We start from the raw sequence: 15,109 nt of genomic DNA on the forward strand, positions 1-15,109 counted from the left end.
ATCAAAATACACCACCACAAATTTTCCAATGAAAGGGCGAAGCACATGATTCATCAAACGCATGAAAGTGGAAGGAGCATCATTCAACCCAAGAGGCATAACAAGCCATTCGTACAAGCCAAATTTTGTTTAAAAAGCGGTTTTCCATTCATCCCCTTCTTTCATGCGAATTTGGTGATATCCACTTGCTAAATCAATTTTAGAGAAACAATTTGAGCCACATAGATCCTCTAGCATGTCCTCTAGCCTAGGTATAGGGTCCCTATACTTAACGGTGATCTTATTGATGTCCCTACAATCCGCACACATTCTCCAAGTTCTATCCTTCTTAGGCACCAAAATAACGGGTACGGCACAAGGTGATAGAGATTCTCGAATCAAACCTTTGGCAAGGAGTTCCTCGACTTGCCTTTGAAGCTCTTGAGTTTCCTTTAGGTTTGCTTTGTATGCTGCCCGGTTGGGAAGAGAGGACCCTGGTACGAAGTCAATTTGGTGCTCAATCCCTCTCACGGGTGGGAGCTCGTTGGGGAGTTCATCCGGGAAGACATCCTTAAAACCTTGCAAGACACTTTCAATCACCAAAGGACAAGGGTTAGTGTTAGCATTTAAACATAAATCATTCCGGACCATGAGGAGAATGGTTGAATGGCTTTTTAGTGCCCACCCAAGGTCGGGAGCCCTAGCTAACAAGCAACATTTTCCCTCCCTTGCTTGTGGTTTTTCTTGTTTAGGTACTTTATTTTTGTTCTCACCACCCCCACTCTCACTTGGCTTTTTTATCCCACCCTCTCTCACAAGCCTTTTCTCTCTATCCCTTTCCCTTTCCCTTTCCCTTTGTAGGTGTTGGTGTGCCTCAAATACATCCTTAGGCAAGAGGGGCTTCAACCGAATCTTCAAACAATTCACCATGTAGAAATATTCATTAGTGAACCCATTCTTGTACACCCTCCTATCAAACTCCCAAGGTCTCCCCAACAACACATAACAAGCCGTCATTGGAATAATATCACACATCACATCATCCTCAAAGACACCATTCTTCAAGGGAACCAAACATTGAGCCTTCACCTTTAGCTCCCCGGAATCCCCTAGCCATTGAAGCTTGTAAGGATTGGGATGCTTGTCTACCTTCAACCCCAACTTGGCCACCAATTGTTCACTTACCACATTAGCACAACTACCCCCATCAATGATCACTAAACAAGTTTTAGTTCATACCTTGCAATTCATATGGAAGATGTTGCACATTTGCTCCTTATGCCCCTCAAGATCGGGTTGGACATTGAGCATCCTTAGCATCACTAGTGCCTTCAACCCCTCATCCTCTTCTTCTCCACTAGAATATGACATACGAGGTTCTACACTTGGCTCCTTGCCTTCTTCCACCCCATCCTCCTCATCTTCACTATGCACGCTACCATGTTGCCCAATAACCATCACTATTTGGTTAGGGCACTCACACGCATAGTTATCATAGCCCTTACACTTGAAACATTGTACCTTGCAACTTTCCGTTGAAGAAGGATTTTTGGTAGCTTGTGGGCATGGGTTCGGCGATGCCTTGTATGGTGCTTTGCCTTGAGTAATAGGTGAGCTTTCCATCTTCTTGGGAGGGGTACTCCACTTGTTTCCTCCCATCCCGGTTTGACTAGAGGCCACCCTTGCCTTGTTAAGAGCCACTTCTTTACCTTGTCTCTCAAATGTCTAGGCGCAAAACTTAGTACTTCCCCCAATGTTATCCCCCTTAAAGCCTCAATTTGGACTTTATGCTTCAAAGAAGTGTTCAGACCATGGATGAACCAGTCTAGAGTGGCTTCCTCCGGTTCACTCACTCCAATCTTGTTCATCAAGGCGAGAAGTTCATATTAGTAATCCATCACACTCATGGATCCTTGCCTTAGGTCTTGAAGCTCCCCCCAAAGCTTGAGGTAATAGGACCTAGGCACAAAAGATTCCTTCATGATTCGGCACAACTCATCCCAAGAACGCACATCCCCCAACCTAGTTAACCTTGTTTTCCTCAACACATCGTTCCACCAAGTATTAGCATTACCCCTAAATTCTGCCAATGCAATCTTCACCTTGTCACCCTCGGAATTGTTGTGGAGGGAGAAGATTTTCTCCACTTGAGATTCCCATTGTAAGTATGCTTCAGGATCAAACTTGCCATGGAACTTGGGGAGTTTGTGTTTCAAGGTTTTGGACGGATCATCAAACCTGGGTCAGGGTTCCTCCTCATAGAACCTATCCCTCCTAAATTTATCCCTATAAGGCTTCATCCCTCCATGTTGGTTTCCTATCCCAAAACGACCATACCCCCCCATTTCCTCCTCCAAACCGCCTATTGGCTCCATTACTCTCCCCCAAACTGTCCATTCTCCAAGTTGTTAACCCTATCCCGAACATTCCCTCCTTGTCATCCCTCATACACCTCCTCTTCAACAACTTCCTCCAGGATCTCATTGGGCACGGCATTTCCCATTGGAGTAGGAGGTCTCATCCTCCGTTCTTCATTCAAGGTGTTGAACTCTTGGAATTGTGCATCCATTTGGGTCATCATCTCTTGTTTGAATTCCGTAATCATCCCGGTCATCATGCTCACTAGATCCCCTTCGGGTTTGGAGCTACTTGAGCCTGCACCCTTCTCTACCTCCTCCTCGTGGATTTTTCCCATCTTGTTAGATCGAGTAATAGGAGGCGACAAAATTACCAACAAAACACAATGACAAAGACTAGGAACTAGTCTTAGAGATTAGTGAAATAAGAAAAAGAGATTTAAGAAGCTAACTCACCCAAATGTAGTATCCCACCTCCCTAAGTCACTTACCAATGTCACTCGGTAGGTTGAGAATATAGTGGGGCTAGTATCACACACTCTCAATCCAATTCTCACTTGTTGGCGCCCGGACAACTCAATCAAGGTATACACCTGAAGAAAATATAGACACCAAGTAGTAAACACCAAAGTAATAATGACTAAGCATATAGAAACAAGGAAATTAGGCCTAAGGTAAACACACACACCAAAGAAGACAACACATAGGATGAAGCTTTTTGCTGAGATTTGGCTGATCTTTATGAATTTTTTTGGAATTGATCCCCACGCCCGATTTGGATGAATTTTGGTGGATAGATTCACAACCAAGTCTAGATCAAGGGAAAAATATTCATATATAATCAGATCTAATAATTGGATATGATTTGTATGGTTTTCCCCAACTATGCCAAAACAGGGCAATGATGTTAATCCCCACAGTTAACTAGGCAATTCGATGAAATTTTGCAAGAAGCTGGGTCACATAACTTAGATCATGCACAACAAATTTCAGCTTAATCTAAGCACATTTGATCAAGACGATCATCCCAACAAAAACAGAGCAAAACAAGGACTAAAAGAAAACCCAAGGAAGCAATAGATCAAACACCTAGTGGGTACTAGGCTCTAGATACCAAATGATATGGATTCATGTAATTCATGATCCATTTCCCAACCCATTTGTGATGCTTGATCTAGATATTTTTGTGAGATTGATTTTCAATTTCTCAAAAAAAACAAGAGGATAAAAAGAGATTCAACCACAAAAATTAAATCTGAACTAGAGATGATTGTAGATTAAAAATGGAAAGCATGTGTATAATGATGAGATAAAAGAGCTACAACCATAGGACCTTAACCAAAAGAATGGAGACAACCCTAGGCAACTTTCAATAGCTCTATCACCACTTGACTCCACTACTCAATGGATACACTCCATTGATGCATACCTCTAATTGAATCAATATAGGATGGAAACAAGCAACCTTCAAGGAAGGAATTTGATACAATCCTCAAAGAGGAAACTCACTAGGGTAGAAACTTTAATTCAGTAAAATCTAATGAAAGAAATAACATCAAAAGGTATTTATACTAGGGTCCAATTCCCAATGAAAAGGCCCACAAAATCTAGTCCGCGTCACTCTACCCGGCCGGGTGGAATTAAGGGTGTTAAGTCACCTGGTCGGGTGAAACCTCCTGACTCCCTCATGCCTTAGACGGAGCAACCGGCCAGGTAGTTGTGTAGGTACCCGATCGGGTGGAATTCGTATGCCTTGCCTATTCCAGTGGATGGCACCCGGTCGGGTGAGGTAGTGCCTCAGAATCCACCCGGCCAGGTGGAAGCTCTCAGCCTTCAAATTTCAGCACGAGTCTTGTCGCGTGCACCTCGACCTTCGTAGACTCCTCCAGCATGACTTTTTAGATAAAAGTAGAGAGTCCCTCATGTAGGCACCTCGTCATAGACATCGTCATGGGCCTCCCGGGTGTGGTCGTATCAGAACAGGTACCTGACCACTGTGCTACCAGGGCGGGTGCCCTGCTGAAGACATAGGTGTCACACCCGGACGGGTGGCCTCTTACCCGTTGGGTCACCTGACCGTGTGCCTAGCGGAAAGCATTGAGGAGTAACAGGAATCCACCCGGCCGGGTATCGTGTCGCAGATAAGATTTGTGGGCCATTTTATTGGGTGTTGGACCACTAGTATAAATACCTCTTGATGTCATATCATTTCTTAGATTTTGTAGAATTAAAATTATCTTCCTGGTGAGTTTTTCTTTGAGGATTGTATCAAATTCCTTCTTTAAAGGTTGCTTGTCTCTTTCCTAGATAGATTCAAGTATAGGTATGCATCAATGGAGGTGTATCCATTGAGTAGTGAAACCAATGGGTGATTAGAGTTGATGAATGTTTCTTAGGGTTGTTTCCATCTTTTTTATCAAGGTCCTATGGTTGTAATTCTAATCCCTCATTTTATACACATGCTTTCATTTCTTATCTTCCATTGATCTCTATTTTGGATCTAGTTGTGGCTAGATTTACCATATCTTTTCTTGATTTTGTGTTTGTTGATAGATTTACACTTGTGGCATATTTCTTGGGAATTACATGGATCTAAACAATCAAGATTCTTATCACTTCTACTAGGAAAACATTGTGTCATCGATTATGATGACTTATTCCACGACGAGTGTAGGATACCTAGCTTATTTTCTCTTATACATAAGCACGAAACATATAATGACTAATCAAAGACAATATGATAAAATTAATTCACCACACAAGTTAAAGAGTGAGTTTGACATTTACCTTGTGCAAGTAACCGTTCGGCTTGAAAACATACTTTTTTAGTATACCAACTGCAACACCACACACCATCAATTATCTCCAAACACGATCCAACATACAACCACCATTTAAAAATAGTTTAGCACTCAAATTCATAGAAAGGACCAAAGAAATGGCTAACAAGAAATATATGGTCAATTGGATCAGAGATCGGCTCCAGGTGGCATCCTAAGGTAGACATCAAACTTTTCTTTTTTAGTATGTTCCACAGTCATATTTTTGTTTTAAAAAAAATTCCCTGTCAATTTTTTTTTTCTTTCTACTTAACCCACAAAATAACAATAGGTTTAATTCTGAGTCATGAAGGTCTCATCCGAACATGGCCGAGTCTGTCAAACAGAAGGATGAAAAAAATTGTTCAAACTCTTTTTAAAGATAGGATAGTTGTGGTCAGATGGTGGTGCCGCAGGATGGAAGAATTAGTGTGGGTATGACTTTATGAGTATGTGTTTTTGTTTAAATCTTTGATTTGGAGAACGAATGAGAGAATGTGATTATAGAGAATGAGAGTCATGAAAAAATGATGAATAAGTAAAAAAAATAAAAGTAAATTTGGGAATACAGTGCGTACGAATTTTGGTGAATATTCGGAGTATCATCGTTCGAAAATAAAAAAAATTTACCAAAAAATTACAGTATTTTAAGGTTCTGGGCGGACGAGTGTAACCATATAGTCCCTATGTCCCTAAAAAAATAGACAATATTTGAAATGACATGAGTTTTAATGAACAATCGGTAAAATAAGACACCTATAGAAAGAAAAAGTCATTGGAGTATTGTTAGTAGAGAATGAGACCCACGTCATTAAAAAGAAAAAAAATTCCTTAAATAGAATTGATCAATTTTTAAGGGATATCCAAAAATGGAGAAAAAATTCCCTAGTCAAGGAATACCAAGATGACAATCCTATTTGGTATGTACTCCTATTTATTGTACATAATGTGCAATCTTTCCATATAATAAATGGTGTACATTTATATTTAGAGTTGTGAACAATTACGAATGAATTGGAACGATGACGATTGATCGATTGAAGATTGTAGTGAGAAGAAAAGAAAACTTTATTCACTTGAATCAATTTGGGAGAGAAAAAATGAACTGTAACAGAATGAGTTCTTCAAAACTAAACAAACTCTACTTAAACTGAAACTAACGGCTATTTTCTTAATCCAACGGCTAGGATTAAAAGATGACTAACTAAGCACATCCAACGGCTGCTGAAACAAGTAGTTGAAGCAGCTGAGCTAACTAAGAACTTGTTGATTTCAAGCTCCACATTGGAGCTTCTGATGTCACTGAATCGAGCTATCATTCATGATCACCAACTCCACCTTGATTGCTCAATTACTGACGGTCTCTCTTCTCTCCAAACCCACCAACTTCATACACAACTGGAACTTCTCCTTTGGCAATGGTTTGGTTAACATATCAGCCGGATTCTCTAATGTGTGAACCTTGAAGACCTTCACGCTGCCCTTCTCAGTCTCCTCTCGGATGAAGTGGTACCGCACATCAATGTGCTTGGATCTCTCGTGATAAACTTGGTGCCTAGCTAGAGATATGGCACTACTATTATCACATCCAATCACTATAGTTTCCTGCTCAATCCCCAAATCAGATAACATGCCTTTTAACCAGAAACTTTCCTTTATGGCAACAACAAGTGATATGAATTCAGCCTCGGTTGTGGAAAGTGCCACCACACTTTGGAGATTTGATTTCCAACTAAAGGCAGATCCATACATGGTGTAAATATAGGCTGACTGTGACTTCCTGTTGTCTAAATTTCCAGCAAAATCCGAGCCACAAAACCCCACAATAACATCAGCTCCATCCACATCATTTGCTCCAAACAATATGCCTACATTCCCTGCACCTCTCAAATATCTCAATAACCATTTGAGTGCAGCCCAATGCTCATTTCCATGGTTGGCCATAAACCTGCTAGTCACACTGGTGGCTTGAGCAATATCTGCTCTGGTGCCAATCATGGCATACATGATGCTGCCTATTATATTAGCATAGGGTATCTTTTGCATTTCCCTAGCCTCATTCTCATTTTTTGGTACCTGATCAGAACAGAGCTTGAAGTGCATTGCTAATGGAGTAGCAACTGCCCTCATGTTTTCCACCTTGAACCTTTTCAGCAGCCTTGAAATATAATCAGATTGTGTGAGCCATATCTGTCTCTTGGCTCTATCTCTAATAATATTCATCCCCAAGTTCTTCCTAGCAGCCCCAAGATCCTTCATTTCAAATGCTGCATAGAGTTCTTCTTTTACTTGTTGGACCACTTCTTTATTTACTCCAGTCACAAGCATATCATCTACATAAAGTAGAAGAAAAGTAGGATGCTTGCCTCTCTTTCTGATATACACACAAGAGTCATAGCTGGACCTGCAAAACCCTATCTTGATCATGTAGTCATCAAAGGTTTTATTCCACTGCCTGCTTGCTTGCTTCAAACCGTATATACTTCTTTTCAGTAGGCAAACCTTTCTCTCATTTCCTGGCTTGATGAAGCCCTCTGGCTGGCTCATATATATAGTCTCCTCCAGCCCACCATCTAGGAAAGCCGTTTTTACATCGAGCTGCTCCAGTTCCAGATCAAACTTGGCCACCAAAGCTAATAGCATTCTAATTGAGGTGTGTTTCACAACAGGTGAAAACACCTCATTAAAGTCAATTCCATATTCTTGAGTGAACCCCCTAGCCACCAACCGGGCCTTGAACCTGATCTGGTCCCCTTCAACGCCCTCCAATTTTTTCTTGAAGATCCATTTGCAGCTGATGACTTTCCTACCATCCGACTTGTCAACTAATATCCAAGTACCATTCTTTAGCAAGGAATCTATTTTCTCTATTATTGCTGCCATCCACTTCTCCCATTCTTTGCTTTGCATTGCCTCTTTATAGGATGATGGCTCTGCATACTCAACATCCTCAGCAACACACAAGGCATAAAACAACATTTCAGAGTCTCTAAATCTGGATGGCAGTCTAGTCTCCCTTCTAACTCTATCCCTTGCTAACTGGTAATTCCTCAAATCATTCTGGCCATCCACCTGAGCATCATCTTGAGTATCCTTGGATTCAATCACCTCCTCAGATCTCCCATGCTCCACCTCAAAGTCAGCCTTATTGTTAGACACACTCTCAGGCTCAGTGCCATCAAGAACCACTTTGTCTCTGTTCAGGAATGGCATTTCTGCCTCAGAAAATACAACATCCCTACTAATCACTATCTTGTGATTCCCTGGTTCAATGCTCCATAGGCGATATCCCTTGACCTCAGGCTGATATCCCAACATCACACATCTAATATCCCGAGCATCCAACTTTCCTTGCTTGAGGTGAGCATATGCTTTGCAACCAAACACCTTTAGACTTGAATAATCAGTATGGCTGTCATACCATCTCTAGTCAGGTGTGTCACCCTCTATGCTAGATGAAGGACACTTGTTAATAAGCTTTACAGCAGTTGTTGCAGCCTCGGCCCAGAATTCTTTTCCAAGCCCAAATGATATGAGCATGCACCGAACCCTCTCCAATATTGTTCTATTTGCTCTCTCGGCTATGCCATTTTGTTGTGGATTTAGTGGCACGATTCTATGCCTCTTAATACCTCTCTCCTTACAGAAATTGTCAAACTCCTTCGAAAGGTATTCTAGACCATTATCCGTTCTCAAACATTTAAGAACACAAGATTTCTCCTTCTCAACCTCAAGGCACCACTGCTTAAATTTGCTAAATGCCTCAGATTTCTCTTTCAAGATGTATATCCATATCTTTCGAGAGTAATCATCCATCACACTCATGTAGTATCTTCCACCCCCACAGAAATCACAGATGCGGGACCCCAAATATCACTATGAGCATAATCTAAAACGGATGACGAAGTATGTTTACCTTTAGGATAGGGCAGCTTCTTAGATTTCCCAAACATACATTCCTCACACGGATTTGGATCCAGCTGCTCACTGCTCTGAATAATCCCTTTCTTGGCCAGCTCCTTTATTGTGCCTTCAGCTGCATGAGCAAGCCTCATGTGCCAGAGCCTATAGTCATCCCCTCTCACTGCATTGGCCTGTGCATTAGCGACTTCAACATTAGCCAGCAGATAGTAAAGTCTCCCTCTTCTTTCTGCCTCCATCATCAATTTCTCACCCTTAGTTACCACCATTTTTCCACCAGAGGAGCTGAAGGTGTAGCCCTTGCGTACAAGAAGGCCAAGTGAAATGAGGTTTCTCTTAACATCCGGTATATACCTCACCTCACTCAAGATCTTTACAGATCCATCATTCAGTCTCAACCGAATCTTGCCTATCCCTTGAATGGTGCATACTTGGTTGTTCCCTAGTATCACTGATCCAGTCATCTCTTGGATCTCCTCAAACCAACTCAGATTTGGACTCATGTGAAGGCTACATCCAGAGTCCATAATCCAAGAACCTCCAAAATGGCCCTCCATGACATTGAGGATTTCTAGAGAGCCATTCTCTTCAACACAATCAGTCGAGGGGACCCTGTTTCCACTACCATTTGCCTGCCTTTTCTTCCAAGCATGGCAATCCCTCTTGAGATGACCTGGCTTCTTAGACCAGTGGCATGAGCGGGTTTCTTTCTGATCACTCGATGAAGTTTTCTGATTCTCTTGGTTCGGCTTCAGGAACTTCTTGTTGTTCTTGAACCTTTTGATGTTCAAACTTTCAGCCACCACCTCAGAATTTCTTGAGCCAACCTTCTGAAGTTCTTTGGCCCTTATAGCTGATTGAACCTCAAGAAACGTGATAGTTCCTTCACGTCCATACAATATGGTATCTCGAAGCTGATCAAACGATTTTGGGAGCGCATTCAAGAGCAATATCGCCTTATCTTTATCTCCTATCGAGGCGTCGATATTCTCAAGATCATCAATCGCCTTATTGAAGTCTTCAAGCTGCTCCAATATTCCTTTATCGTCCAAGAATCGATAGGAGTATAAACGCTGCTTCATGAGCAGTCGATTGGCCAGAGACTTAGCCATATACAAGTCTTTGAGCTTTGTCAATATTCCGGCTGCAGTCTTCTCCTTCGCAACTTCTCAAAGAACCTTATCCCCGAGGCATAACACAATCGCACTATGAGCCTTTGCCTCGATCTCAGCTCGTTTCAAGATCTCCTTCTCATCAAGATCCACCTTCTCCCCTTCCTTCGACTTATCCTCCTTTCCACTTGCCTCCAACGCCGAAGCAAGCCCTTGATGAATCAGCATAGCCCGCATCTTCATCCTCCATAAGCCGAAATCATTTCTTCTTGTGAATTTTTCAGCCTCAAACCTAGAAGCCATGACCCCTTGCAATCTCACCACCAACAAATCAGAAAATCAATCGCGCCTCCTTCGATTCCCACAGACGGCGCCAATTGTGAACAATTACGAACGAATTGGAACGATGACGATTGATCGATTGAAGATTGTAGTGAGAAGAAAAGAAAACTTTATTCACTTGAATCAATTTGGGAGAGAAAAAATGAACTGTAACAGAATGAGTTCTTCAAAACTAAACAAACTCTACTTAAACTGAAACTAACGGCTATTTTCTTAATCCAACGGCTAGGATTAAAAGATGACTAACTAAGCACATCCAACGGCAGCTGAAACAAGTAGTTGAAGCAGCTGAGCTAACTAAGAACTTGTTGATTTCAAGCTCCACATTGGAGCTTCTGATGTCAGTGAATCGAGCTATCATTCATGATCACAAGAGTGTTTCCATATTTTATATATCTAGTTGGAATTGAGATTATATATAATTCCATTTGTCAAAAGTTTATAGGGGTAACATACCACATAGAATTTCCACCTTTGTATTCCTTGACTGGGGAATTTTTTCTCCCCAGAATAACCAAAGTGGTCTATTTTATAGGGATAAAATGAGCATTTAACTGTATGTTAATCTATTTATAAAAAATATATATTGAATTCTTATGTACTACTTATCTTCGTAACTTAAAGTAGAGTTCTTGTCATCGGTGGTTTTCATGAAAGCAATGAAAATTAACCATTGAATTTTGCCATCTCAATCAAATCATCGATTGTTTGTTCTTCCATAAGAAATTCTTGAAATGTGAATTAAAAAAACAACTAATCAAGTTTCCAGATAAGCTATATTCATTAGCTTTTGTAGAAACGTATTTGACATGATGGACATCATAATTAATGTCCGTACATGCACAATACATAAAGAAACTGGCAGTTCGAATTATTACACCCACTTCTGATTTAAACAAACATACACAGTAGTTTAGTTATTGAGATTGAAGGCGTGATGCATCATTGCATGAAATTGGTGCATCAAAAATGGTGGATTTGTTCAAGAAATCTGTGTACCAAGTTGCTGAGAGTTTGGGAATCCTCTTCAAAGTTGGGTGCTCAATCTGATATAATCCGAATTTGATGCCGTATCCGTTCGACCACTCAAAGTTATCCATCAAGCTCCACACGAAATATCCACGGACATCTCCCCCTTTCCTGAAAATTGGCGAGGCCGTTCAGTTGCCATGTTTACTTATGACTTAAATGCCATGTTTATTACCCTTTTTCTCAAAAACTCGTCCAGTGACAACACATCTTGGCCCGTCTTCACAATAACAATATTACATTGCTTATCCCATAATTATATTTGACTATTGTCTTGTCTAACGAACCCAACGTTACCAAATAGTCTAATGTGGGTATTCGAAAACCGTGGCAGAAATATTTGGGAGAACAGGTTGAACTTGTTTCACTTTTGCATAGTTACCTTATAGCTTGAGCAAGATGTGCAAGATACGACCGATGAAACTGGATTCTACCGACATCATGGAGCTGGAAGCTGTCGTCTTTCTCAACAGGATACGAAAATCCTGATTATTTTAAAATGGGATCAGCTTTCCATACCACGAAACAAAGCAAGAGCAAAGTTAAGCACACATACCATTTTCAGTGACAAACATTGGCACGTTGTTGTATCTCTCCTTGATGTAATCCACGATATCTTCCATGCCTCTTGGTACCACATAGAATCGATCCATTCCAGTCTGCGAAAGAGTAATGGATCGACTTAGTAAGATGTTCTGTACTTACTAACCTAATGCAGATCAAATGGAAGTATGTCAAGTGATTGATACCCTCTCCCCAATTGGAATGCCATCACGTTCTCCAGCAGTGTACACGTATCCACGGATTGCACGGTCACTACCTGCAGTGCAGCTGCTGTCGTTGCATATGCAGCCCGAGTGGATGCAGTCCTTTGCATAGAGCGTGCCATAGTGGTTTATCCCGATAAAGTCTATGCTCTTGCTCAAGAGCAAGCTTTGCTCTGCACTGAATCTTGGTAGTTCGCTTCCATGGATTTTCCTCATTTCCGGAGGGTATTCCCCAAACACGAGTGGATCCAACGTCCTTTTATTAATCAATCAGGCAAACATCATGTCACTAGTAGAAACAAAGAAAATTACATTATTCTGAACACTCACCAACCATTGTTGAAAGCCAATGCCCGATTTGCAGCTTCCTTGTCATTCTCGTCATCTGTCAATGGCACGTACATGAAAGCCGACACTGTGATGCCCAGTACACCATCCATTTTTGACTGTTTGAAGATCAAGATCAAGATCACTTCATACATGAAGAAAAGAAATTCTTTTTGGAATTCTGCTGCATCATATATTAAGTTTGTTGATTGATTACCTTAAATTTCTCGCGATACAGCTTAGCAGCTTGGCCATGTGCCAGCAGCATATTGTGAGCCACAACAAGAGGCTCAACATCCGAATTCCCACTAGCGCAGTCACCAAACGGAGGCGAGCAACGAAGGGGTGGAAACACAGCCCTTTCATAAGCGAACTCTGCATACAAGTTGATCTCATTGAATGTCAACCAATGCTTCACTCGATCAGAAAAGCTTCTGAAACACACTTCAGCAAAATAGACGTACTCCTCTCTGTCAAAACCACAAACGAGAAAATCCTTAATCAGCGATACAATAAACACGACGACATATCCTAGCTAACAAAGAATTGGATGATGTATGCTTACTGCATCAGAGGACTGAGCCACCCCCCAAATCGCTCTTCAAGTTCGTGAGGAAACTCAAAGTGGAAAAGCGTCACAAAAGGCCGAATGCCTGCAACACAACTCCATCAGTTTCTCTCAATCAACAGAATGGATAATCACAACGCCACCACTTAACACAATACCTCTAAGCACGAGATTATCGATAATCTTGCTATAAAAGTCGATTGCAACTTGGTTAATCACACCAAGCTTGCCTCCTACATTCATAAACACAAAGCCCTTTTTCACCAAATCCAACAAAAAATTGCAAAACTTCACCTCAAGACATGAAATATTATCATACTAGGCAGAACTCTACTCCATGAAATCGAAAAGCGGTAAGCAGTCAACCCCAGTGATTCCATTATCTCAATATCTTCCTGGGAGAATTCATCATCAACAAATAAATAAAACAAGAACAGAAGCTTAAAAATCAATGATTTTGCTCGTTTTAATTATACCATGAAACGATGGTAGTGATCATCAGCTATTTCAGCATTACTCCCATCTATGACATTTCCTGATCAATTTTTCACCATAACTTCAAAAGTCAAAGTTTTTAAACAAAAAGTATGAAGAAATCATGAAATTCTCAGCAATTATTATACAACAAAGTAATAATTTATCAACAATTACCATCAATGTGGCAGAAAATATCCCAGTTGCTTAAGCTCTTCCCATCTTCATGAAATGCTCCTTCCACCTGAAAATGTAAAGAAGAAGATAAGGATAAAGTGAGACATTTTGAAAATAGAAAAACAGAGACCTGATAGGCGGAAGTGGCAGCTCCAAACAGAAACTCGTGTGGAAAATCGCTTCTTTTGACATTAGTGAGTTCTTCAGTGGAGGATTTCACTGCAGAAATTGATGCGATCAGAAAATAGGTGACAATTATAACGCACTTGAGTTTGGCTGTCTTCATATTTTTCAACTACTTTCTTCCTTCCTCTGCTGCTTAATTAAATATTGTTTCACTTCCACGGGAACCTTTCATTTTGCAAAAAAATTTATAAGAGCATCTCCCATGGTAATAGGTCAGCTATAGGCTAGTCACAAACTCCTCCTGCCACGTCATCAGCATTAAAAAAACTCCTCATGTCATATCATCAGGACAAGCAACTGGAAAAATTATAAAAAACAAATAATTAACAATTACACAAAATACGAAATTAAATTTACAACATATATACGGAAAAATTCAATAATAATATTTAAATTAAAAAAAGTACATTAATTAAAAAAATTACATTAATTAAAAAAAATCTAACGTCGTGCAATCCTCCGCGCCCACAACTCTTCAATTAAATCCTTTTGGAGTTGAATATGAGCATCCACTTAGCGCATGTCGGCATGTGCCTTGAGGCGGCCGACTTCATCGTGAGGTACCCCCTTTGTACGTTGGGGGCGGCCACTACGTGGCTTGGGCCGGCTTCATTAGCATCGTCATTGGCCCAACTAGTCAGTTGTACACCTTCATCTTCGACAATCATGTTGTGCAGGATAATACAGGCGTACATTATATCAGCAATGCAGTCGACATGCCACAAACGCGTTGGACCCCTAATTGCCGCCCATCGAGACTGGAGCACACCAAATGCGCGCTCCACGTCCTTGCGCACCGACTCCTGCCGTTCCTCTCATCTGATGAGCATCTGATCGTCTTCACAAAGACGGGCCACCTAGGGTATATCACATCCGCCAAGTAGTAGCTCATATCATGCTGGTTCCCGTTGGCGATAAAATTGATGGCCGGACTGACACTCTGGCACTGCTCGTTGAAAATGGGCGACGAGTTGAGGACGTTGAGGTCGTTGTTCGACCCGGCTACCCCAAAATATGCATGCCAAATCCACAGCCGGTAATTAGCTACGGC

At 41.1% G+C, this 15,109-nt stretch overlaps 1 protein-coding gene across 2 annotated transcripts; it reads right to left on the bottom strand.

Annotated features, from left to right (window-relative positions):
• Window positions 1-11,292: 11,292 nt before the first annotated feature.
• Window positions 11,293-14,211, bottom strand: LOC121784928 (beta-glucosidase 18-like). Of its 2 annotated transcripts, XM_042183201.1 has the most exons (12): window positions 14,003-14,211; window positions 13,873-13,939; window positions 13,698-13,756; window positions 13,541-13,616; window positions 13,380-13,454; window positions 13,219-13,306; window positions 12,871-13,123; window positions 12,657-12,772; window positions 12,309-12,582; window positions 12,116-12,218; window positions 11,942-12,044; window positions 11,293-11,670 (listed from the first exon to the last, which is right to left on the bottom strand). In XM_042183201.1, the coding sequence occupies exons 1-12, from the start codon at window positions 14,156-14,158 to the stop codon at window positions 11,448-11,450; spliced, it is 1,593 nt and encodes a 530-aa protein (XP_042039135.1). In that variant the 5' UTR covers window positions 14,159-14,211; the 3' UTR covers window positions 11,293-11,447. The 2 variants fall into 2 exon arrangements, with proteins under 2 accessions (XP_042039135.1, XP_042039134.1); XM_042183200.1 differs by having other exon boundaries at window positions 13,873-14,211.
• Between the last annotated feature and the right edge of the window lie 898 nt (window positions 14,212-15,109).

This window comes from Salvia splendens, chromosome 21, assembly GCF_004379255.2.
Source record: "Salvia splendens isolate huo1 chromosome 21, SspV2, whole genome shotgun sequence".
NCBI lineage: Eukaryota > Viridiplantae > Streptophyta > Magnoliopsida > Lamiales > Lamiaceae > Salvia > Salvia splendens.

Bases quoted from the DNA above. Each gene is read 5' to 3' on its own strand.
- LOC121784928 (XM_042183200.1), bottom strand. From the start codon at position 14,158: ATGAAGACAGCCAAACTCAAGTGCGTTATAATTGTCACCTATTTTCTG. The intron at 13,757-13,872 runs GTAATTGTTGAT...AAAATTGATCAG, and splicing joins TATTTTCTGCCACATTGATG to GAAATGTCATAGATGGGAGT. The intron at 12,773-12,870 runs GTAATCAATCAA...ATCTTCAAACAG, and splicing joins TGTATCGCGAGAAATTTAAG to TCAAAAATGGATGGTGTACT.